The sequence below is a fragment of the Plecotus auritus genome (assembly GCF_963455305.1).
Source record: "Plecotus auritus genome assembly, chromosome: 6".
Taxonomy (NCBI): Eukaryota; Metazoa; Chordata; class Mammalia; order Chiroptera; family Vespertilionidae; genus Plecotus; species Plecotus auritus.
The window spans coordinates 37,738,925-37,765,854 of record NC_137773.1 but is presented as its reverse complement, the minus strand read 5'-3'; the positions used below and the strand labels follow the sequence as shown (position 1 = coordinate 37,765,854).

Sequence of the window (26,930 nt, the reverse complement as noted above, 5' to 3'; positions counted from 1 at the left end):
CTGCCCTCCCTTGCAGGCCTGATCCCTCCCAACTGCCCTCCCTTGCTGGCCATCTTGTGGTGGCCATCTTGTGTCCACATGGGGACAGCCATCTTGTGTGTTGCAGTAATGGTCAATCTGCATATTATTCTTTTATTAGATAGGATAGAGGCCTGGTGCACAGGTGGGGGCCAGCTTGTTTGCCCTGAAGGGTGTCCCGGATCAGGGTGGGGGTTCCCTTGGGGCATGAGGTGGCCTGGGCAAGGGGCCTATGGTAGTTTGCAGGCCGGCCACACCCCCTGGCAACCCAAGCGGAGGCCCTGGTATCTGGGGTTTATTTATCTTCTACAATTGAAACTTTGTAGCCTGGAGTGGAGCCAAGCCTTCTGCTTGCTCCATGGCGGCAGCCATTTTTGGGGGGATTTATGTATCTTCTATCATTGAAACTTTGTAGCCTTGAGTGGAGGCCTAGGCCGGCAACGGCAGGCGGAAAGCTTGGCTTCCTCCATTACCGGGGAAACCCAAGCCTCCCTCCTGCTCTCTGTGGCTGTAGCCATCTTGGTTGGGTTTATTTGCATATTCGCTCCTGATTGGCTGGTGGGCGTGGCTTGTGGGTGTAGCAGAGTGATGGGTTAATTTGCATATTACTCTTTTATTATATAGGATTATTATCAAATTTGGGCATTCTCTGTCTTCAATTTATGCTACAAGCATTGTTTGTGTATAGATTTCTTTTACCCTTCTTATAGAGTTCTGCATTGTTTTAGGAGGAAATATTGAAAGACAAGTAGTTAAGTTGTTACTATTTTCTCTGACTACCTAGTAAAGTCAGATTTAAAAGTTAAAATAATGAACTAATAAACTTCTATAAAGCAATGCCAGTTAAAAGATAAATGATATCATCGTGGGGAAGGTCTTTCTAATAAGCATGACTGCAAACCAAAAAGTCATAACATAAAAGGAAAAAAAGTAGAGCAAAATAAATAAATGACAAAAATTCATGTTAGATATAAAGTTAACAAACGATAAATTTATACCCTTTTATAAATAAAAAGGCTCATTAACTTACTAATGTAAAGCTTATAATGTAATGAACAAATAAATAATCCAAGTAGAAAAATGGGCCAGACATATAAGTAATAAGAAAAAACAAGTCCCCAATAAAGCATATGAGAATATGCATAAGTTAAAAAAAGGAGATTTCCATATAACGTTCTAGGTTAAGATGACTAACATTTCAGATAATCAGGAGGGTATTTGTAACAGGTACCTGTATTCCCAATTACCTGTGGAATTACTCAAATTTGTATAAATATATAGTACATAATAAAATCATGACAGTACTTATCAAAATAGTACACATGTACTTATAAACATATTTACACTCAGACCAAGCATTTTTATGAGTTCTAAACAAGTTCATCCAAAAAATACACAGATGTACCAAAGATTTGTATTGGTTCAAAATGTTCAACACATTTTTCAAAATATATTACAATAGTGAATAACTGAAGAAAAACAAGATTCATCAATATGATGAAATGACAATTAAATCCTTCAGAAATCTCAGAAATAAAAATCTTGAAATTATTTTGGATTATTTTCTCCTGTAACACATAAAGCATTTTAAACCATGCTGATCATCAATAAAATGTGGTCTTGGAATTAAAAATCACCAACCATAAATATATATACAAGTATACATAATGTATTTTTTTGGAGATTTTAAAAATTTATGTGTATATCTGCATATTTTTTTCCTAAAACATTTGAGTATAAATTGAATAGAGAGTGCTTCTTGATCCCAAATATGTCAATGTATATTTCCAAAGAACAAAGACTTTGTCTTACAAAACCCCAGTACAGTTATCAAAATCAGGAAATATGACCTAATAATCTGAAGATCAACTGTACCAACAACACTTACACCAATGCCCTGCCCTCCTTTCAATATTTAGTATAAAATCAAGCCTTGCATTTAGTTGTGTCTCTTTTCTCTAATCTGGAACTGTTCCTTCATCTGTTTCTTGACATCGGGATAGTTTAAGAGTATAGACTCTCGATTCCAATAATTACAGGCTGTTGTTGTTTCTTGTGATTAAGCCCCTATCCCAGTGGTCGGCAAACTCATTAGTCAACAGAGCGGCAAACCGCGGCTCACGAGCCACATGTGGCTCGCGAGCCGCAGTTTGCAGACCACTGGTATAGAACAGTCAATTTGTAGAATGTCTTCAATTTGATTTGTCTGATATTTCCTAATAATTAGATTCAGGTATGCATTTCTGGCAGGAATATATCAGGTATGATTTTAGTCCTTCTCAGTGAATCATATCAGGAGTAGTATGATATCAGTTTGTATCCATGTTGATAGTGGTGGGGATGATTTTTGTTACAATGGTATCCTTTTCGTTTCCCCACCAGAAACTTGATAATTTTTCCCTTTGTAAGTGGTATGTGGAGAGATAGCTCTGAGACTATGTAAGTGTTCTGTTTCTAATTAAACATAAGCCACAAGTTTTACCATTCATTAATGATTTTCTAACTTAATCTTTTGTTCCATATTTATTAGTTGGCTTTGGACTATTAGGAAAAACCTTTCCCTTTTCCTTCCTTCCTTCCTCCCTTTCTCCCCCTCTCTCTCCTTTTCCTTCCTTATCAGTAGAACTTATAAATTCCACGATTATACATGGAGGTACTATCCATTACTATGATTTTTTAATTTGCATTACACCAAATTGTCCCAGATTTGGTCAATGTAAGTCCCTTCAATCTTCAATCTGGCTGCTCTGTCCTTTTGCCTGGCCCATCTAATTTTTGGAATAGTTCCTTACTTTATAGGGTGGGTGATGAAAATACTTTGTATTTTGATATAGAGGTAGGTTATAAGGCATATGCATTTTTAACATTTCCACAAAGTGTACATTTAAAATATATAAATATGTGTATGTTAAGACTGTAGCTAATAGTGCTTTCTACAATGCTGTGGACAAGCAAGTCTTTTTTTTTAAATCCTCATCCAAGGATATTTGTTTCCACTGAGACAGTGGAAGGGAAGGTGAGAGGGAGGGAGGAGGGAGAGAGAAATGTCGATGTGAGAGAGACACATCTATTGGTTGCCTTCCTCAGATGTCCTAACTGGGGCCGGGGATCAAACCTGCAACCCAGCTATGTGCCCTTCACCAGAAATTGAACCCAAGACCCTTGGTGCATGGGCCAATGCTCTAACCACTGAACCACCAACCAGGGCTGAACAAGCTATTCTTACACTGCTTTATGTGTAGGTAAATATATTGAAAAACAAGTTTCTCACTGATAGAGAAAGAAGATATGGATAAGGAAAAAACAAAATAAACTCTGGGTTTTAAACAGATATATAGATTAGAAAACAAATATAGACATGTGTACACATATATATATGTAGTGTATACATACACTCAGACGTTTTCTAGCTCTCTTCCCTGAGTGGCCCTAATAGCAATTAGTCACATAGGGCAATGAAAACAACTGGCAGTCAGATCTCAGTTTCTCCCCTTAGAGAAAAGGCTAACTCCAAGTATGGGGTGGGGAAAGTATAAGTTTTCCCTTTAATTTCAAAAGAAAACTAATTTAATAATTACACTGAAATGTACACTTAGAAATGGTTATGTTTGATAAATTTTATGTTAATTGTATTGTACCACAATAAAACAATGTAAACACTGCAGTAAAAGCATTACTCTTTCCCCTATAAAGTATGGGGGGGGGGGTGGGGAAGAGTACATCAACTGATAAATAAATGAGAAAACCAGAAGTGCCTGAGGTAGTTTTCTTGCCATGTTCCTCAATATATTTATTTTAAAAAGATAGTTCTGAGGCTATAATAAATATGCCATCTATAACAACACTTAAAGAAAATAAACGTAAAATACATAGTCCAAGCCTTGAACAAACTTGAATTCAAGCACAATTCACTGAATACTTATTATGCAGGCAGCAAAATAAGACATAATCTTTGCCTTTTAAGAGCTTAAAATCCTGTTGTTTTTATAAAATACTAGAGACCCAATGTATGAAATTCGTGCAAGGGGCTTGGCCCTTGTAGCCGCAGCAGCTTGCCTCGGCCCTTGCAGCTACGGCTTCGTCTGGAAGGTCGTTCGGCTGTCTGGTCTAATTAGCATATTATCCTCTTATTATTATACATAGGATACTGGCCCGGCTGGTGTGGCTCAGTGGTTGAGTGTCAACCTATGAACCAGAAGGTCATTGTTCAATTCCTGGTCAGGGCACATGCCCAGGTTGCGGGCTTGATCCCCAGGTGTGGGGCGTGCAGGAGGCAGCCAATCAATGATTCTCTCTCTCATCATGGATGTTTCTCTCTCTCCTATCCTGAGATCAATAAATAAATAAATAAAATATAGGACACTGAACTCTTGATAATGTAGATGATGCAGTTTGGGGAAGAGAAAACAAACTACTTGAAGATGTCAATCTGACTACAGCCCTATAAAATGGGAAAATGGTTTAGTTTTTTTAGTGCCCTGGCATTCAAATGCTTCCTTAAGAATTCAACCTCACTTCTCAACAGTTTAAATCAAGTCAAATGACATGATCATCTACATGAGATGCAAATAGGACAATGAGCCCATTCAGTATAAGCTATTTTCTAGTAAGGTCATCTCAGAACAAGGTAAGAGAGAGCTGTGTTCTGGATTTTTCTAATGCTTAAAAAAAAAAAGTCAGTGTTTTCTCAAGTTACATCAACTACCTAGCTTTCTTAGAAAAAAGTAAAGAATTATTCCTTAAGTACACTCTTAAAGTAAAAATATTAAGATCTAAACCATTTCTTACTTAAATAGAATTGTCTTTCATTTTTTTCTCTTTTCTGCAAGTTGAGGGCACAGAACATAGATATTCAAAGATTATTAAGTACATTGAAGAGGAAAGAGAAAATACTTGAAACCTAAGGGTCACTTTTTAAAGCCGTTATTTAAAATTTCTGGTAGAAGTGGTAAAAGAAATGACCAAATTTGGAACCTGTTATATAGAATTGTATCATATTTCAAATTCTCTCAAGGATCAAAAAAAAAAAAATTTAAGTAGATAAAAATGTATCAAACTTGGTAGACGGTTCTGATGCTACTTAATAAAATATTTTAAAAATCACAGCAATGGAACCTCCTTGAGTATTTAAAAGCCTACTACATTTAAAGTTGAAACTGAAGCACATCAAAAAACAATTCAGCATTCTTTAAAGTTCTTACCACAATCATTTCTGAAGGCTCTAATACAAGACAATCACATCCTCTTTTTCCTCCAAACTGCTTACCAAAACTATAAAAACAGAAAAACAATTTCTTTAGCAAAGGTTACAAATAAAATATATCAATATAGGAAAACAAACAACCAAACCTCCCCCCTCCACATGTTAACCAAGAAATTCTGATCCTATCTCTTTTATTAATGATTTTCTTAAAATCAAGAGATAACTGACCTCAATACAGTTCAGTGTGAAAATTCTTTAAAAATTTCCGCCTTTAACTAGTCTCTAAAACTGATTATAGAAGACCCCTCCTTGCCTAATCTCAAATTTTAAATATTTATCAATATGTGCTGAATAAAAGTAAAAACACACCTAATACAGACTAAAGCCACAATTATGAAATATTTTATAAAAGTAAATTATTATTTTGGGAACAGTTTTAAATAAAAGCTATAAACAACTTAAAAATATTCACATTAGACTATGTAAAGAAATGTAGCAAGAAACAGAGGTGATTCATTTAAAAATAGTGTTGGAGCCACTGACTAGCTCTTTGGAAAAAACTAAAATTGGATTAGTTCTAAAAGAAACTGTATTTTTATATTCTTCATCTGTGAGGATATTTCTGATGAAATAAAAAAAGAAAGCATTTATATAGTAATAAATTGATGTTTTAATTTAAAAAAATAAACTAAATACTTTAAAAGGTAGGGAATAGAAAAAATACTTCATAATTATATGATACAAAAGGTGAACATATGATACAGAGTGCACTTATAAAATTACAAAAAGCAATCTAAAATATTATAAATATAAAAATTAAGTACCATGGCCAATTATACTATATGTATAATTTATTCTAAAAACCAAATATTTGAAAAAAACCTCCATTAATAATGCAAACAAAATATAAAATACTAAATAAATGTCATTTATAAAAACTATATCTAAAAATCAATTGTTTTATTGTATACTAGAGGCCCAGTGAACAAAATTCATGCACTCGGGGAGGGGGTGGGGAGGGTTCCTTAGCCTGGCCTGCGCCCTCTTGCAGTCCAGGAGCCCTCACATCCTTAGTGCTGCCACAGAGGCGGGAGAGGCTCCTGCCACCGCCGCTGCACTCGCCAGCCGTGAACCCAGCTCAGGGCTTCAGGCTGAGCAGTGCTCCCCCTGTGGGAGCGCACTGACCACCGGGGGCAACTCCTGTGTTGAGTGTCTGCCCCTGGTGGTCAGTGTGCGTCATAGTGACTGGTCGTTCTGCCATTTGGTCAATTTGCATATTAGCCTTTTATTATATAGGATTAGCAACAATGAAATTACGAAAAAATCTTTTAATTCCATTTAAAATACAATAAGAACATACAATATCTAAGAGATAAATTTATCAAAATACTAGAGGCCCAGTGCACAAAATTCATGCACGGGGAGAGGGGAGGGGTGTCCATCAGCCCAGTCTGCACTCTCTCCAATCTGGGACATCCCTCTCACAATCTGGGACTGCTGGCTCCTAACCAATCGCCTGCCTACCTGCCTGATTGCTCCTAACCGCTTCTGCCGGCCAGCCTGATTGCCCCCTAACCACTCCCCTGCTGGCCTGATTGATGCCTACTGCTCCCCGGCCAGCCCAATCACCCCCAAATGCCCTCCCCTGCTGGCCCAATCACTCCCAACTGCCCTCCCCTGCCGGCCCAATGGTCCCCAACTGCCCTCCCCTGCCAGCCATCTTGTGACAACGTGGGAGCGGCCATCTTGTGGTGGCCATCTTGTGGTGACCATCTTGTGACGATGTGGGGGCAGCTATCTTGTGATGATGTGAGGGCAAGGGCCACCTAGGCTTTTTGTTAGTATAGATGCACAAGATCCCTAAAAAACTACATACTAAAAAACTACATAACACTGCAGAGAGAAATTAAAGATGATGCAAATAAAATGAGATATATCCTGTTTATGGGTTGTTCTACATATTAAATGCAATAAAAAAGTTGCCTTAGGGAAATGACAAAACTCCAAAATTTACATAAAAATGTAAACCTAAAATAGTTAAAACAATTTTGGAAAAACAAGAACAAAATTGGAATATTTATATTATGAAATTTCAAGATAAAATGTAAAGCTAGAATACTCCAGATAGTATAGCATCGAATCAACTTATAGATCAATGAAAAAGAATAAAACAAAATCAGACCCTCACATACATGTTCAATTAATTTTTGATGAAAGTATCAAGGCAATTCAATGGGGGGAAAGATAGTACTTTCTGTAAATAGTGATGAAAAACCAGGTAGCAAAACAGGAAAAAAAAAAAGACCTTACTATAACACCATAAATAAAAGTATTAGAAATGATGACATAAATAAAAAATGGAGATTATAAAATTCTCACAGCAATAAAATTTCTGTACGTGCCCTACATGATAGTTAGGAAGTTTCCTTCTGTAAATTAAGTAGGTTTAAAATATTTTATTATGAACAAGTTTTAAATTTTGTCAAATTTTATTCTGTTTACTGAAAAAGGTCATATGGTTTTTGTCCATTATTTTACTAGCAGAATATATTATATAAATTGATTTATGATGCTAAACTTCCTTGCATTTCTAGAATAACCACAACTTGTTCAGTGTCCAATGCTTTTATTACTGGATTATGCCCTAGCTGGTCTGGCTCAGTGGATAGTGTCGAACTGCAGACTCAAGGGTCCCAGGTTCGAGTCCAATCAAGGGCACATGCCCAGGTTGTGGGCTTGATCCCTAGTGGGGAGCATGCAGGAGGCAGCCAATCAACGATTTTCTCTCATCACTGATGTTTCTATTTCTCTCTCCCACTTTCTTCCTCCCTGAAATTAATAAAAATATATTCAAAAAATATATGTATATATTACTGGATTTGGTTTCCTGTTTTTTGTTAATGGTTTCTACATGTATGTTCACGAGAGATAATTTGTAGTTTTCATTCCTTGTGATGTTGTCTAGCATTGGTATCAGGGTAACACTGGCCCCCAAAAATAAGTTAAAAGTTTCTTCTCTTCCCATATTTTCCAAGAGTTTGCACAGGATATGTAATAATGTTTCCTCAAATGTTTGAAAAACATTTAGCAGTAAAGCCACCTGGGCCTAGACTTTTCTTTGTGGGAATATACTTATTAATTTCTTTACCTTTTATAAGTATATTCAAAGTTTCTATTACTTTTTGAGTATTTATGGTAATGTCTGTCTTTGTAAAATCTGCCCATCTGGTAATATAAAATAGCTCATAAAATTCTTTAATAACACAGTTGACCTTTGAACTGCACAGGTCAATTTACATGTGGATTTTTTTTCACTGTTAATATATCTTCTCTTCCTTATCATTTTCTTATGACATTTTCTAGCTTACTTTATTGTAAGAATACAGTATATAACACATATAACATGCAAATATTTGTTGACTGTTTTATGTTATGAATAAGGCTTCCTCCAGTCAACAGTACGCTATTACATACCTTTTCAACTCATCTTGAAAAGGAGGGTCATTACCTGAACTCGAGTAGTTCAAGGATAACCTGTACTTTTAATTTCTTTAGGATAGTAATATGCTTTCGTGCCTGATTTTGATACTTTGTGTCTTCTCTTTTTTACATGATCAGTCTCAAGATTTATCATTTTGTTGACCTTTTCAAGAGCCAACCGTTCAATCATTGATTTTTCTCTCGTGTTTTTCTGGTTTGTGTTTCATTAATTTACTTCTGTTTGCTTTGAGCTTACTTTACTATTCTTATTGAGATAGAATTTAAGATGACTAATTGAGACCATTCTTGTTTTCTCATATATTTCCCTCTAAGATGCTTTAGTTGAGTCTTATATAGTTTGATATGTGTTTAAATTCATTCATTTCAAAACATTTTCTAATTTCTGTTGTTAACTCCTCCTTGACCTATGGGTCATTCACAAACGTGTTGCTTAAATTCCAATATTTCATTCTAGTATTGATTTATAATTTAATTCAATATACTTACTTGGAGAACAAACTCTGGATGATTTCAATCCTTTTAAATTTGCTGATTCTTGTTTTCTGTTCTGAATATGCTCTAGAATTACGTATCAAAAAATTATTTATCAGCCCTAGCTGGTTTGATTCAGTGGATAAAGTGTCAGCCTGCAGACCAAAGGGTCCCAGGTTTGATTCTGGCCAAGGGCACATGCCTGGGCTGCAGGCTCGATCCCCAGTAGGAGGCGTGTAGGGGGCAGCCAATCAATGATTCTCTCTCATCATTGATGTTTCTTTCTCTCCCTCCCTCTCCCTTCCTCTCTGCAATCAATAAAAAAATATTTTAAAAAATTATGTATCAAATCAAAGTGGTTGATAGTACTTTTTAAGCTTTACCTTTAACTTTCAGTCTAATAGTGCTATCAATTATTGAGTAGAGCTTTGAAATCTCAGAATTTCTGACTGTTTCAATTGTCAGTTTTTATTTCTCATATTTTGTATTATTAAATGCATACACAATAAAATTATCATGTATTCCTAAAATTATGATCCTACTCCCTAGTAATATTTCCTATTTTGATTGATATATGACCAACTATAGTTTTCCCTTTTTAGAAAATCTTTATTGTTTTAAGTTTTACAACTTTAACCTCTTCCAGCCTGCTCCTGTCCCACAGTCCCTCATTACCCCATTATCTGTGTCCACAGGTTATGCATACATTGGTTGATCTCTTACCATCCACACTCCCCTGCCTTCCCTCTGAGGTTCAACAGTCTGTTCTATGTCTCTGGGTCTATTTTTGTTCATCGGTTTATTTGGTTCATTAGATTCCACATATGAGTGAGATCATGTGATACTTACCTTTCTCTGACTGGCTTATTTCGCTTAGCATAATACTCTCCAGGTCCATGGATGCTGTACCAAATGGTAAGAGTTCTTTCTTTTTTATTGCCGTGTAGTATTCCATTGTGTAAATGTATCTTGTTTTTTTAATCCACTTACCTGCTGATAGGCACTTAGGTTGTTTCCAAATCTTAGCTATTATAAATTGCGCTGCTATGGATATAGGGGTGCATATATTCTTTCTGGTGTTACTTTTGTTGGGGCTATAGAGGCCTTGTGTACATTCATGTTCTGTTCCTTCTGTGTCATGTCTTGTCTTATATTGTATTTTGTGCTGTTTGGTCAGCACCTCCACAACGGCTGGCATGATATGGTAGGGAGTAAGCCACATAATCAGATACCCTGAGAGGAGACTCCATCCACAAACCAGACAATAACATTCAAGACCCAACTACAAGAGGAGAACACAAAATATCTCAAGTAGGGGGCCTCCCTAAAACACCCAGCCCAGTAAATCTGAGAGACTGCACCACTGGGTCTCACAAAATATCTATTACATAAGACCAACCCAAAAAATCTGGGTGGCATAGCAGTTTGATCTAATACATAGAAACAAATACAAAGGAATAGCAAAAATGAGGAGACAAACAAACAACCCCCAAATGAAAGAAAAGGAGGAATCACCAGAAAAGGAGCTAAATGAAATGGAGGCAAGTAATTTGTCAGAGAAAGAATTCAGAGTAATGGTTATAAGGATGCTCAAACATCTGAATGGGAATTACACGCAACTCAGGAAAAATTATAAGGAGCTTAAATGAGAATACACCAATATGAGTAAAAATCAAGAGGAAATGAAGAATGACACAGCTGCAATAGAGAACATCAGAAGGTTTCAACAGCAGTCTAGTTTTCTTCTGAATACAATTTACCTAGTAAATCCTCTTCCATCCTTTTATTTTCAACGTCTTTGTGCTTAAAAGTAAAGGATTTCCTGTAGACAGCATATAATTAAATCTTGGATTGTCATAGAACCTGATCATCTCTAACTTTTAAAAAAATACATTTTTTATTTATTTTTGAGAGGAAGAGGGAGAAATAAAAACATCAATGATGAGAGAGAATCACTGATTGGCTGCCTTCTGCACACGCCACACTGGGGAGTTAGTCCGCAACCTAGGCATGTGCCCTGACCAGGAATCGAACTGTGACTTCCTGGTTTATAGGTCCATGCTCAACCACTGAGTCACGCCAGCCGAGCTCATCTCTACCTTTTGACTGGACTGTTTAGACCAGTGGTCAGCAAACTCATTAGTCAACAGAGCTGCCGTTTGCCGACCACTGGTCTAGACCATGCATTCATAATAAAATTATTGATGTGGTTGCATTATGTTTGCCATTATCATATTTATTTTGTGAATGCCTCATCTTTTTTGTTCCTCTGTTCCTTCACTATTTCCATCACTTCTGTTAAATGAATATTTTTAGTGTACCATTTTAATTCTGTTGGTGATTTTTAAATATAAATTTTTGGCTCTAGCTGGTTTGGCTTAGTGGATAGAGCTGAAGGGTCCTGGGTTCGATTCCAGTCAAGGTCACATGCCTGGGTTGCAGCTCCATCCCCAGTAGAGGGCATGCAGGAGGCAGCCGATCAATGATTCTCTCTCATTGATGTTTCTAACTCTCTCTCCCTCTTCCTTCCTCTCTGAAGTCAATAAAAATATATATTTAAAAAATATATAAATTTTTGTTACATTAACAGTTAATCTAGAGATAACATATGCATCATGAATAAGGCAAAGCTGTCTACTCTCACTACTTCAAACCAACATTGAACTGCAGATTCTAGCCAGTGTAATAAAGAAAGAAAAGACATTAAAAGCATACATATGGAAAGGAAGACATAAAGCAGTCTTTACCAAAAACAACTGATCCTGTATATCGAAAACTCTAAGGACCTATAAACTAAACCACCAGAACTTAGAGTATGTCAAGGTCAAAGGATATAAGATCAACACATTAAAACCAATTTTATTTCTCTATATTAGCAATACCTAAAAGAAAATTAAGAAAATAATGTCATTCAGAAGGTATCAAAAAGAAAACGATATTTGGGAATAATTTAACAAAAATGTAAGATGTATACACTGAAAAAAGAAAAATATTACTGAGAGAAATTAAAGAAGATATAACTATATATAGAAACAATCCATGTTCGTAGATTGGAAGATGCAATACTGTAAAGACTGCAAGTCTCCCCAAATTAATCCATAGATTCTAAATATTTCTGGACATCTAGTTTCCAGTCTGGCATGTAAAAATATTGGAAATTGCACTCTGTGCTAATAATAAGTAAAAAGCTGAACAAACTGAAAAATCAATTACCTTTCTTACTAGATCTGTAAGAGAAGTGAGGTAATAAGGGAAAAAAATGCTGTCTACAAACTGGAGAAAATGACAGATGAATAAAGAGAATCACAATTTAGAGCATAATCTCCAAGAGAACTAGTGCCAAGATAGGGAAAATCAAACTATAATTAATGAACTGCTGGAAGCTCAGAGTACACAACTCCGAGAGTTAAAAGTCCTACTCAGCTGGCATGGGTCAATGGTTGAGCGTCAATTTATGAACCAGGAGGTCACGGTTGGATTTCCGGTCACGGTACATACTTGGATTGTGGGCTCAATCCCCAGTAGGGGGTGTGCAGGAGGCAGCTGATCAATGGTTCTCTCTCATCATTAATGTTTCTACCTCCCTCCCAATCTCCCTCTCTGAAATCAATAAAAATGTAGTTTTAAAAAATAAAAACAAAACTCCAGTGAGATGCAGGTCACTGAAGGGGCCTTCAAACTTACTTGAGTTTTACCCTATGGATTTCTACCAGGTTCCTACAGTGAATAAGAGAGAAAAAGCCCCTTGTGTTCCTGGCAAGGGGAATGGAAAAGGAGCTATTTTGAAACATGCCACAGCAAGGTCTACCATTAAGAGAAACCATTCTATTAGAGACTAACAGACCTGCAAAAAGGAAAATACCCATTTCAAGTTGGCTCTAGCCTTCCATATGGAGAGAGGGAAATATCTAATGCCAGCCCATTCTAGCTATCCTGTCTCACCTACTAGTAAAGGCAAAAAACCCCACAGAAACCCAAAATGAAGTTCACAGTCCAGAGGCAAAGGCTCACTAAACAACTAAGTCCTAATCACAGGACTATCAAATGCTTCCCCTCTCCCTACACCTTACTAGCACATTACTAAAGGCCTATTTACAGCAATTCCTTTTGCCTAGTACCTGATGTCCAACTATCAAGAAAAGAATTAAAAGGGATACTAAAGGGCAAAATACACAGTTGGAAGACAGAGCAAGCTTAAGAACCAGATTCAGATATGGCAGGGATGTATAAAAAGAATTATACAACACAACCAAGTGGGATTTTCCCAGGTATGTGAGGCTGGTTCAACATTCAAAAATCAATTAAATGTAATCCACCACATCAACAGACTAAAAAAGAAAAATTGCATATCAATAGATGCAGAAGAAGCATTTGACAAAGCAGAACATCCATTCATAATAAAAACTATCAGTAAACAAGAAATAGAGGGAAACATCCTCAATTTGATAGACTAATTCCAAAAAAACTGATTCCAAAGTTTATATGTAAGCACAAAGAACCTATAATAAACAAGACAATTTGGCAAAGTTGGAGGACCCATACTACCTTAGTTTGTGATTTATTATAAAACTATAGTCATCAGCATAATGTGGTTCTGCAACCAGAGAGAAAAATAAATTAATGAAAATAAGTAAAGATTTGGGAAATAGACCCACAAATATATGGTCAATTAAAGTTAGGTCAACAGATGTTGGAACAACTGAATATGCACAGATAAAAAGACAAAATTATATCTATATATCATACGATGTAAAAAAAAAAAATAGCTCAAAATACATAACAGACTTAAAATAGTGTGGACCAAAAAGGTGCTGTTAAAGTAACCTCACAGGGTGATTTGATCATAAATTCCTAACTGGGCAGGTCATGGTGGATAGCCATTTCCCAGGCCTATAAAAAGGTTTGTGGTAGGCAGTTAGACAGACATAAGCAGAGAAAGGACCTTGGGCCAGGTACAGAAGGTCACCAGGACAGAAAGTTCTGAGTGCCTAACAAAGGACAATTGTAGGGTGGGACTCATTCCTCCACTAGCATATCACTGGTCATGCAGTTTGGACACCATGACCTTTCCTCCCTAGAGATAACATCTAGGCCTCAGTTGTATTTCAGCTCCAGGCCCAGAAAAGCAGCTAAACCAGATAAACAATGCCACACTTCAGGACCAGCTACATTGAATAATGACCTCCTGCCTTGGGACCAAATAATCAATCAGTGGAGACCCCTAACCTGAAAGGACACACCTGGAAAACTGATGAATATACTACTGAGATATCCCCTGGGACCTCTCCTAAAATCTCCACCCTTAAAACCCTTAGGACGAGGACCCAGCATGCTCTCCCTCCCGAGAGCATGCCTGCACCTTTACCTTCCCCCTCCCCCAGGCACTTCACTTTGACCTTCCTGATTTCTAAGCTCCAAGGGCCCTTCCTTTGCTTCTATAACTTGTTTCCTAAGCCCATTTCTTCTATGAAATACTTCTTCTACCTCTGTGATTTTATAAATAAACTAGTGACCTGGTGCACGAAATTCGTGCACATTAAAAAGGGAATTAGAGGAAATATTTTAATATTGCTATTTGCCCTTTCTCTATAATAGAAGTGTCAGAGATGAAAGAAAAATTAGTAAAATGTGTATGAAAATCTTCCTCCTGTCAGAGTCTGGGGCGCGCCATGGGAACCAGAGTCAAGTCCCTGCCCACCCACATGTGCCTCAAAATCATGCGAGACCCAGACCCTGCTGGCCCCACCCCCATCAAGCCCCGCTGAGTGGGGCGTGCAGCCTCAGGTCCCCCAGCCCGGCACCAGGTTCCCCTGCCTGGGCCAGGGTAGGGAGTGTGCCTTGAGGTTCCCTGTCAAGCCCTGTGGGCAGGAAGCACGGCCTCAGGTCCCCCTGCCCGGGCCAGGGTCAAGGGGCGGGGGGGCACACAGCCTGAAGTCCCCTGTCAAGCTCCACTGGGCAGGGGACAGAGCCTGAGGTCCCCCGTCAAGCCCTGCTGGGTGGGGGGCGCAGCCTGAGGTTCCCCAGCCTGGTGCCGGGGCAGGGAGCGTGGCTTGAGGTCCCCTGTCAAGCCCCACCAGGCAGGGGGCGCAGCCTCAGGTCCCTGCTGATTGCTCGTTAAGGCTCATAATGGGAACTCGGCCTCTGCTGTGGGCGCAGCCATCTTGTGTTAGGAAATCCCTGCCTCCGCAGCCATTTTGTTACAGTGTGATAGTCAATTTGGTTATTCCCTCTTTATTAGATAGGTTGTTTTCTTACAGTTTAAGTCTTTCTCATCTCTGAATTATTTTCTATCCAGAACTCAAGTGCTCAGGTTGCTGAACCCAGGTCTGGTCTGACCCCATTGGTCTAACACAGGGGTGGGCAAACTTTTTGACTCGAGGGCCACAATGGGTTCTTAAACTGGACCGGAGGGCCGGAACAAAAGCATGGATGGAGTGTTTGTGTGAATATAAATTCAAAGTAAAGGAAAGGAGGGGAGAGCAAGAGAATCCTCCGCTCTTTTGGCTCCGTGGGCCGGATAGAACAGCCTAGTAGTTTGCCCACGGCTGGATTAGACCGTCAAACCTCAGAGGGAAGGTAGGGGAGGGTGGGGGTAAGGGGAAGAGATCAACCAAAGGACTTGTATGCATGTATATAAGCCTAACCAATGGACACAGACACCAGGGGGGTGAGGGCATGAGTGGGGGGGTGGGAGGGCAATGGGGAGATAAGAACACATATGTAATACCTTAATCAATAAAGGAAAAAAAAAAGAAAAAAAATCTCTTCTCAACATTATTGGAAAAAAGTCACTAAAAAAAATTACATTTTATGTCACCAAACCATAATTTGAGGCTCCACAATATTAAGAATTACTGTCAGAACAAATGGTAATACAACTATATTGATAATTACTTATTAACAGTCAGGCAATAGTCTAAGAGCTTTACTACATAGTAACTCATTTATTCCTCAAAACTAGCCTATGAATAGGTTCTATTATTGTCCTTATTTTACAATGTGGAAACTGAGACACAAAGGGCTTAAGTAATTTGCTCAAGGAGTAATAAAGTGCAGATATGAACTCAGGTAATCTGGCTCTAGAGTGTCAACATTTATAGACTTCTGTTGAGACCTTTGAGTAGTGGCCTGCCAATCTCATAAGACACTTAAGTAGGAACTATTATTATCATTTCAGTGTCAAGAAACTAAAATTTGCCCAAAGTCAGATCACTAATAAGTGATAAAATCAGATTATATCTCGTTTGCCTTTCTCTAAAAACCAATTTCTTAGCTATTAAGATATAGTGCCTCTCTATATAACCATTAAGAGCAACGTATCCAGAAACCATTAGATAAAGCAGATCAAATTTCACATAAAAAACTAAAGATCAAACAGGAGTAAGATATATGTCACGGTGTAAACTTAAAGACATATGTTTCCTCAGAAATACAAAATATTGCCTGGCCAGCGTGGTTTAGTGGTTGAGCATTGACCTATGAACCAGGAGGTCATGGTTCAATTCCCGGTCAGGGCACATATCCGGGTTTCAGGCTCAGTCCCCAGTGTAGGGTGTGCAGAAGGCAGATGATCAATGATTCTCTCTCATCATTAATGTTTCTATCTCTCTCTCCCTTTCCCTTCCTTTCTGAAATCAATAAAAAAAATTTTAAAAAATAAAGGAATATGAAATATCCGTTGATTTCTGCCAAGTACTGCCAATTATCAATAAGCAAAGACATTTATAAAATGTTATCACCTAATGAGAGAAAAATACACATCCTACATAAAGTAGTTTAGCATAAGAGATAAAATAAATAGATATGTTAACTTTGCCTGCCACATGTACTAAACACCAAATGTAAACTTACCTACAAGGAGGCAAGACCATGGAGTCTTTCATAAGCACAGATCCAGAAAGCAGGATGTACCAACATCTGGCAACAGTTTCTGAACTATTTAAATAAATAAGTAAATAAATGAGTAAATAAATACACACATTCACATGTATATGGATTCAATACAAAGAATAGAACATGAAATATATTCTAGTATTGCAAATCGTTACAAATTAAGTAACACAGACTATGTTCACATTCATCATTTTTGTGTACTAGATCATCACATATGCTAGAGATTAACTTAAATATTGTACTATATCTGCATATTAGAAATTCTACTTCTAATAACTTTTCTGTATATTGAGGACAATATTATTTGGAATGCATACATTTATCAATGTTGTATCTTCATTTTCAACTAAATTTGGATAATAATTACTTCTTTTCAATGCTATTCTGAAAGACATAGAATGTCTGTCCAATCTCTCGTTTTATGTTTGAGGAATAAATAAAAGAGTATCAGATAACTTAAGTCCATCAGCATTTTAGTTCAGTTAAATCTCCAATAAAAACCCAGAATCTTGTTAGATGTCAGTTTATAATCTAATCTCTTTCTCTCAAATATCTTTATTTACAATACCTAAAGTCTTCAATCAATTTTAATATGAAGAAGATTCTAGTATCTATATAAAAAAAAATCTCTCCTTTGAGCTAAGAACTGTATATCTATCTGGCTCTCTACTTGACATGTCATCTTGTATATCTAACAGACAATTCAAACTCAACATGTTTAAAATCTACCTCATCATCAATTTCTTCAAGCACGTATCTTTTCTATGTCCTCAATGAATGTACCATCCTCCATCCAGAAACCCAGGCCCACAAACCATTCTACATACCACCTAGGGTAAGCTTTCTGGGTCAATTCTAATTGCTTATTATCAAAAGAAAAACATATTGTCAACTTTCCAGTGGGTACTTGAAAGTTATGACCCTTTCTCTTTTTACTGAAGGAAGATGCAAATGGCTATAAAATTCCCACTTAAGGTTCTTTACTTAGAAATTCCACTTACTTATTCTTTTGAAATATGACTTTTACAAAATCAAGATGGAATAAAATCAGTGAAGGAAAATTTGTCCAAATCAAGATGGAAGAGTTATGACTGGATGCCATGACAAACATCCAATTTTTATCTTACATGGCTGAAACAGTCACAAAGTTGTCAATAAATTTCAGTACAAATACAGGAAAAATCCTGAAGTTCACTCCTACCATGGAGAGAGTCATGATGGTTAGAATGTTGTCCCATACACCAACAAGATTTCGGGTTAGATTCCTGGTCAGGGAACAATACCTAGGTTTTGAGTTTCATCCCATTTGAGAAGCAACCGACCGATGTTTCTTAATCGATGTCTCTCTCCTCTCTCTCTCTCTCTCTCTCCCAGCCCCCTCTCTACAAAAAAAAAAAAAAAAAAAAAAAATCAATAAAAACATATCCTCAAGTGAGGATTAAAAGAAAAATACTGAACAAGTAATACATTTTTCTGAGGGGGGGAAAATATATATACTAGAGGCCTGGTGCATGAAATTTGTGCATGGGGGGTGTCGCTCAGCCTGGCCTGCGCCCTTGGGGGATGACCAACTGCCAGTTTAGGGGATCGGGCCTAAACCGGCAGTCGGATATCCCTCTCGCAATCCGGAACGCTGCATGCACCAGTGACCATACTTTTCATACAGGTGAAAGGCATCTTGCTATTGTATGGGCAGCTACATTTTTTTGCCCTGTTTATAAAAAGCAGTACATAACATGATCCTTCTGAGGCAGTAATACCATTTTCCCCAACTTATGGGTGGAAAACTGAAGCAGAGAGAATTGGCTTTGTCACACAGTTATAAGTGTCAGAATAAGGGCTGGCCAGAAAAGTGCAAGTCAGAGTCCATGCATGTGTGTCATTGCTGCATCATCCTGTTTTTTCAGGGTTAAGTAGTCTTGCCAGGTTTTAATTTTTAAATCTAAGAGACTGTTCCCAATATATAGGGTAGGATCCCTAGGCCTGGCCGGTGATCAGCGCTGATCTGTGGGGTGACCAGCAGGTGGGGCAATATGGGGGGGACCCCTGTTGGCACCACCCTGGCTGGCGGCCCAGCTCCCAACCGCCTTCCTCTTGGGGAGCAGACACTCAACGCTTGAGCTACCCCCTGTGTTGAGTGTCTGCCCCCTGGTGGTCAATGCGCATCATAGCAACCGGTCGTTCTGCCATTCAGTCGATTTGCATATTAGGGTTTTATTATATAGGATGAAAGACATGCCAGTTTATGAATCAGCAACAGTTCAGATCTTTGCAAAGAATTCCACTCTCAGAGCATGGTTCACAATACAGCTGATAAGAAAACACAAGGAAAGTGGAACTTGTTAAGTGGGGCCCTATTACCTCCTTTCTCTTTGCAAGCCAATGAATCTAAGAATAATCTAGCCCAGAGAACGGAGGCCTACTTAATCTTGTCAGATTTTACTCCACCAAAGGCTTCATACTGCTCCTAAAATAAAGACCAGGGGAGGATCCAAGATGGCGGCGTAGGTAAACACCTAAACTGCTGCCTCGCACAACAATTTCAAAACTACAACTAAAAGACAAAACGTCTATCACCCAGAACCATGGGAAAGCTGGCTGAGTGGAAGTTCTACAACTAGAAGGAAAGAGCAAACAGCATTGAGGGGTGCACAAGTGCGGAAAAGCTGAGGTATGGAGACGCGCGAATCGGCAGCGCAGCTGTTTTCAACCCGAAGGGAGATAAGCTCCCGATTACTCCGAACTCCAGTTTCTGGGGAGACGTGGGGGACCCAAACTCTTACGGGGAGAATGGGAGAAGCTGGACTGTCTGCTGTGGGGTCGGAAAGTGAGTGAGGCTTGCTTGCAGGGCTGCGTGCAGGAATAATTGTTTATTGTGCTGGGGCACAGGACGCTGGGACGCGGGTCGGAGACGCAGAGCCAGCTTCTGGCAGCCATCGCTGTTTGCCACGCCCTAGCCTAGTGACATCCTGAAACCCCGCCCCGCACAACCTACAAACCCACCCAAGCTCCAAGCAACAGATTTAGCATATGAAAGACCTGCCCTATCGCAGCTTAACCTAGCAAACTTGCATCCCGGTCAGACAGCTCCAAAACCTCCAAACCCCAAGCAAAGAGGAGAAAACTGTAGTTCTCGCTATAGCGCCTGCTGGGTGGCCTCAGACAGTAGCTGACCTGCACCCCATTGGAGATCCAGAAGCCAGTGTACCTAGTGGTCAGTGTGAGACACCAGATTTCAACTCCTCACATCCATAAGTGACACATTCAAGAGGCAGACTCAGGGAGCACCAAAGCCCCACTGAAACAAGTCCTGCACCATAAGCGTGTCTCCAGCACAGCAGTTCTTCCATTACAGACGCAGCGGGTCCTCACAGCCAATTGGCCTGGAGGTCAATTCCTCCCAGTGTACCAACAGCAATCAAGGCTTAACTACACCAAGACTTTGCACTCATCCCACAAAGGGGAGTACCAAAGGCGTCCACCTCAGGTTATTGGGGAGGCTGAGCTACTGGCCCCTATAGGTCACCTACCACACAAAGCCACTCCATCAACACAAGGAAGCAGCAAAATGCAGAGACAAAGAAACATGTCACGAATGAGAGAAATGGAGGAAAGCAAACTACTGGACGACATAGAGTTCAGAATCACATTTATAAGGTTGCTCAAGAATCTTCTAAAAACCGCTGAGGAACTTAGTGAGACCTTTAAGGATCTTAATGAGAATGCCAAAAAAATGCAAAAGGACCAGTCAGAAATTAAGCATACACTGTCTGAAATAAAGAATATACAGAAACTCAACCGTAGATCAACGTACCCCAAGAATCAAACCAAAGATCTGAAATATGAGGAAACAAAAGACACCCAACCAGAAAAACAAAAAGAAAAAATCCAAAAATATGAAGATAGTGTAAGGAGCCTCTGGGACAACTTTAAGCGTACCAACATCCGAATTTTTGGGGTGCCAGAAGAAGAGAGAGAGCAAAATATTGAAAACCTATTAGAAGAAATAATGACAGAAAACTTGCCCTACCTGGTGAAAGAAATAGACTTACAAGTTCAGGAAGCACACAGAACCCCATACAAGAGGAATCCAAAGAGGACCACACCAAGACACATCATAATTAAAATGCCAAGGGCAAAAGACAAAGAGAGAATCTTGAAAGCAGCAAGAGAAAAACGGTTAGTTACCTACAAGGGAGCACCCATACGACTGTCAGCTGATTTCTCGGCCGAAACTATGCAGGCCAGAAGGGAGTGGCAAGAAATATTCAAAGTGATGAACAGCAAGAACCTACAACCAAGATTATTCTACCCAGCAAAGCTATCATTCAGAGTTGAAGGTCAGATAAAGAGCTTCACAGACAAGAAAAAGCTAAAGGAGTTCATCACCACCAAACCAGGATTACATGAAATGGTGAAGGGTGTTCTTTAAGAAGAGGAAGAAGAAGAAAAAGGTAAAGATAAAAATTATGAACAACAAAATGACATCAAATACATACCTACCAAGAAGTGAATCTAAAAATCAAGTGAATAAAAAATCTGAAGAACAGAATGAACTGGTGAATATAATAGAATCAGGGACATAGAAAGGGAGTGGACTGACAACTCTCAGGGGGGAGGGGGTGTGAGGGGTGCGGGAAGAGATTGGACAAAAAGCTTACACCTATAGATGAAGACAGTGGCGGGGGGTAAGGGCATGGGGTGGGGTGGGGAATCAGGTGGTGGGGAGCTATGGGGAAAAAAAGAGGAACACCTGTAATAATCTGAACAATAAAATTAAAAATAATAATAATAATAATAAAATAAATAAATATTTAAAAAAAATAAAATAAATAAAAAAATAAAAAAATAAAAAAAATAAAAAATAATAAAAAAAATAAAGACCAAAAATTCTTAGGGGTGGCCTCAACCTGCCACTCCAGGTTCCTCTGTTGCTGTGTCCTCTTCTTTTTCCAGTTTCCATGTTTTTTCTTTCTTTTTTTTTTTTTTAAATCCTCTCCTGAGGATATTTTTTAATTGACTTGAGAGAGAGAGGAAGGGGGACAGAGAGAAAGAGAGAGAGAGAAACATCAATATGAGAGAGAAACATCGTTTGGTTGCCTCCCATATGCACCCTGATCACAGATTGAACCTGAAACGTAGGTATGTGCCCTGACTGGGAATCAAACCCACAACCTTTTGTTGTACGTGATGACACTCTAACCAAATGAGCCACCTGGCCAGGGCTTATTTTATTTTTCAATTATAGTTTGCATTCAACACTTTTTTTATACAGGCAGTCCTTGGGTTATGTTGGACTTGACGTACGTCGTTTCATGGTTATGTTGCCACCTCTATTAAAAAAAAAGTTCCGTCATTTCAATGTATGTACATATGTGCTTTATGTTTTTTATTATTTATTTACCACAAGTAAAGGTCAGGAATTGTTACCTTTCTTTTAAATTTTTTTTCTGTTTCACTTCATTACTGCTGTGTATGTGCTCCATGTGAGTGACGTAGGTGCTTATGTAGGTAGGTTCGACTTACGGTGAAAATCGCGTTACATTGCACCGTAGGAATGGATCTCCAACGTAACTCGAGGACCTACTGTATTAGTTTTAGGTATACTGCCCAGTAGACATTCATGTAAGTTGCAAAGTGTTCCAATAATTTAAGCAACCACATGGCATCACAGTTATTACAATACTGGTAAGTAAATTCTCTATGCTTTGCCTTACAGACCTATGCCTATTTTGTAACTACCAATTCTTTTTTTAAAATATGTTTTTATTGATTGTTTAGAAAGAGAGGAAGTGAGAGGGTTAGAGAGAAAGAAACATCAATAAGAGAGAAACATTATTGATGGGTTGCCTCCTGCACACCCCCTACTGGGGATGGAGCCCAAACATGGTCATGTGCCCTGACCAGGAATTGAACCAGCGACCTCCTAGTTCAGGGTGAGTCACACAGGCCTGGCTGTAATTACCAATTCTGAACACTCTGGTTTTAAAAGAAATGTGCAAACATCAACACAACCCAGTTTTAGAACATTTTTTGGAATCACAAAGAGATCTCTTATGCCTTTTTTACAATCAATCTCTTCCCCCCAGGTAACCAATAATCTGCTCTGTCTCCACATATAAATTTCTCTTATCTGGACAGTTCATATAAGTGGAATCTTATAATATGTGGTGTTTTTATCTTGTTTCTTCCTCTTAGCATAATGTTTTTGAAGTTTGTCCTTGTTGTAGTATATATAAGTACTTCGTTCCTTTTTATTGCCAAATAGTATCCCACTATACAACTATACGAAATTTTATTTATTCATTCACTGGATATTTTGATTGTTTCCAGTTTTAGGCTAAGCATTTGTGTACAGTCTCTATATGTACATTTGTTTTCACTTCTGTTGGGTAAATATGTAAAAGTAGAATTAATGGTTCATATGGTAGAAATTGCTTAACTTTTTAAGAAACTAGCAAACTGTTTCCTAAAAAGTTCATACCATTCTTCATCCTCATCACGAATATATGAGAATTCCAAGTGTTACCATATCCATGACAACATTCATTACTGTTTACCTTTTTTACTGTAGCTATTATAATGCGTATGGAGTGACATCTCATTAATTACTGTATATAGTATAAGGTACCTTTCTGACTGTATCTATTTAATAGGTACCTTTTTGACTATAGCTATTCTAATTGCCATAAAGTAACACTCATTAATTTTTGTATATGTTATAAGGAAAGGGTCTAAATTAACCTTCTACATGTGAAACCTCAACTAACCAAGCACCATTTGTTGAAAAATTTGTGTTTTTACCACTGAAATGCTTTAGCACCTTCATCAAAAATAAACGGTTCATTGGAGATTCCTTTTTAATCCTCAATCATATTATATGCACAACTAGAGGCACGAGGAGGGGGGTGTCCCTCAGCCCAGCCTGCACTCTCTCTCATCTGGGACCCCTCGAGGGATGTCCGACTGTCCGTTTAGGCCCGATCCCGGTGGGACTGCTGGCTCCAAACTGCTCGCCTGCCTGCCTTTCTGATTGCCCCTAACCACTTCTGCCTGCCAGCCTGATCACCCCCTAACCACTCCCCTGCCAGCCTGATTTATGCCTAACTGCTCCCCTGCCAGCCTGTTTGCCCCTAACTGCCCTCCCCTGCAGGCCTGGTCACCTCTAACTGCTCTCCCCTGGAGGCCTGGTCACCTCTAACTGCCCTCCCCTGCAGGCCTGGTCCCCCCCAACTGCTCTCCCCTGTAGGCCTGGGTCCCTCCCAACTGCCTTTCCCTGCAGGCCTGGGTCTCCCCCAACTGCCCTCCCCGGCAGGCTTGATTGCCCCCAACTGCCCTCCCTTGCAGGCCTGGTCCCTCCCAACTGCTCTCCCTTGCTGGCCATCTTGTGGTGGCCATCTTGTGTCCACATGGGGGCAGGATCTTTGACCACATGGGGCAGCCATCTTGTGTGTTGGAGTGATGGTCAATCTGCATATTACTTTTATTAGATAGGATAGAGGCCTGGTGCACGGGTGGGGCCAGCTGGTTTGCCCTGAAGGGTGTCCCGGATCAGGGTGGGGGTTCCCTTGGCGCGTGGGGTGACCTGGGCGAGGGGCCTGTGGTGATTTGCAGGCCGGCCACGCCCCCTGGCAACCCAAGCGGAGGCCCTGGTATCTGGGGTTTATTTATCTTCTACACTTGAAACTTTGTAACCTGGAGCGGAGCCAAGCCTTCTGCTTGCTCTGTGGCAGCAGCCATTTTGGGGGGGATTTATGTATCTTCTATAATTGAAACTTTGTAGCCTTAAGTGGAGGCCTGGGCCGGCCAAGGTGTGCAGAAAGCTTGGCTTCCTCCATCACCGGGGGCAACCCTAGCCTCCTGCTCTTTCCAGCTCCGTGGCTGCCGCCATTTCTGTTTGGTTTTATGTATCTTCTATCATTGAAACTTTGTAGCCTTGAGTGGAGGCCTAGGCTGGCAACGGCAGGCGGAAAGCTTGGCTTCCTCCATCGCTGGGGAAACCAAGCCTCCCTCCTGCTCTCTGTGGCCGTAGCCATCTTGGTTGAGTTTATTTGCATATTCGCTCCTGATTGGCTTGTGGGCATGGCTTGGGGTGTAGTGGAGTGATGGTTAATTTGCATATTACGCTTTTATTATATAGGATGTGTACAGATCTTAGCTACAGGCCATTTTTAAATAACAAAACTGTTACCTTGCAGGTGTAGCAAAACTGTTCATAAATGTAAGTTTATTTCTGGGCTCTCAATTCTGTCCCAATGATTTATATAGCTATATTTTTCTTTGACAGGACTTAAATATGTGTAACTATTCTAATTAACTCTCTCTCCCCCAATACATGTTACACAATAAGAACAAATACTTTGTCTTCTCACCATTCTATATTAGGATTAGCATAATGTGTAGCAGACAAATATTTAATAATAAATGAATGGATCAACAAATAAATGAATGTAGCTATCAAAACCCATATGAATCATGCAAATAGTTTAGAAATAATGATAAATATAATGTGCAAATAATAAAATATGAAAACCAATACCATTCCTATATACCAGTTGAATATATATAAAAGGCTAAGCAATCTTCTAATTAATTTCCTTTCAATGTGCATGAATCTGTGCATGGGGCCACTAGTCTATATAATAAAAGAGGTCACTGTAGGAAAAAAAAAAAGAATATCTTAATAATCTTGAGGAAGGAATAGATTTTGTTTTTAACCAGACATGGAAAGTACTAATGACAAAGGGAAAAACTGAGGAAGTTAGGAATTTCTCTTCTTCAAGATGCCATTAATAGAGTGAAAAGGAAAGCCACACAGTGGGAGAAGATATATGCAATGTAAGTATCCAACAAAGAACTTGAACAGAGAATTCAGAAAGAATTTCTAAAAATCTATAGAAATAAGACACACAACCCAATTAAAATATGGTAAAACTTGAAACAGAATTTCAGAAAGAGCTATCCAAATAGCCCATAAAAATATGAAAATTATTCATCATCATTATTAAGCAGGGAAATGTAAAATAAAATCACAATGAGATAACAAAATGAAATGCATGTTAGATTCTGTTAGAATCTCCTAAATTTGAGCATGTGAGGTTCCAATAATTCTATTCCTAAGAAAATGACCAACAGGAATGAGTAAATAAGGGCATAAAAAGATATGAACAAAATGTTCAAAGAAACTATTATTCATGATAATAAAAAACTGGCAACAACCTAAATATATATTAACAGGATAAACAAATTGTGTTATTTTCACACAACAAGATACTGTAAAGCAGTGAAAAAGAATGAGTGCAGCCCTGGCCAGCGCTACCCAGTGGATAGAGCATCAGCCTGAGCAACAAAGGGTCGCAGGTTAGATTCCTGGTCAAGGGCACGAACCAAGGTTTCAGGTTCGATCTTCAGCCCTGGTCAGAGTGTGTACAGGAGGCAACCAATAGATGTGAGACACATCGATGTTTTTCTTTCTCTCTCTCCTTCCCTACTTCCCTTCTACTCTCTCTGAAAATCAATGGGAAAAATATCCTTGGGTGAGGATTAACAACAACAAAAAATAATGAGTGCAAAAACATGGAAGAAATACAGACATTTGTGAAGTTAAAAAAAAAAAAAAAGCCCGACGAAAGATTTTATCTGTATGACATTCAAAAGAAGCAAAACTAATAGACAGCGATAGAAATTAGAACTAGATTACCTTTCCAAGAAAAATGACTAGAGCCTTCTTGAGCCCTGGCATATTTTGCATGTTCACATGGGTAGGAATTACACAAGTATGTGTGTGTGTGTATTTTATTTTATTGTTGACAGTATTACAGATGTCCCCCAATTCAGGTGTCTA

At 38.8% G+C, this 26,930-nt stretch overlaps 1 protein-coding gene across 12 annotated transcripts in view; it reads right to left on the bottom strand.

Moving 5' to 3' along the window:
* Positions 1-26,930, bottom strand: part of RAPGEF6 (Rap guanine nucleotide exchange factor 6) — a 182,498-nt gene that overhangs the window by 140,049 nt on the left and 15,519 nt on the right. For all 12 annotated transcript variants that reach the window (XM_080672863.1, XM_080672875.1, XM_080672872.1 and 9 more), the window contains exons 4-5: positions 17,045-17,128; positions 5,220-5,289 (exon numbers count right to left, since the gene is read on the bottom strand). In XM_080672863.1, coding sequence (XP_080528989.1) covers positions 5,220-5,289; positions 17,045-17,128 — 154 coding nt within the window. The remainder of the gene's footprint in view (positions 1-5,219; positions 5,290-17,044; positions 17,129-26,930) is intronic.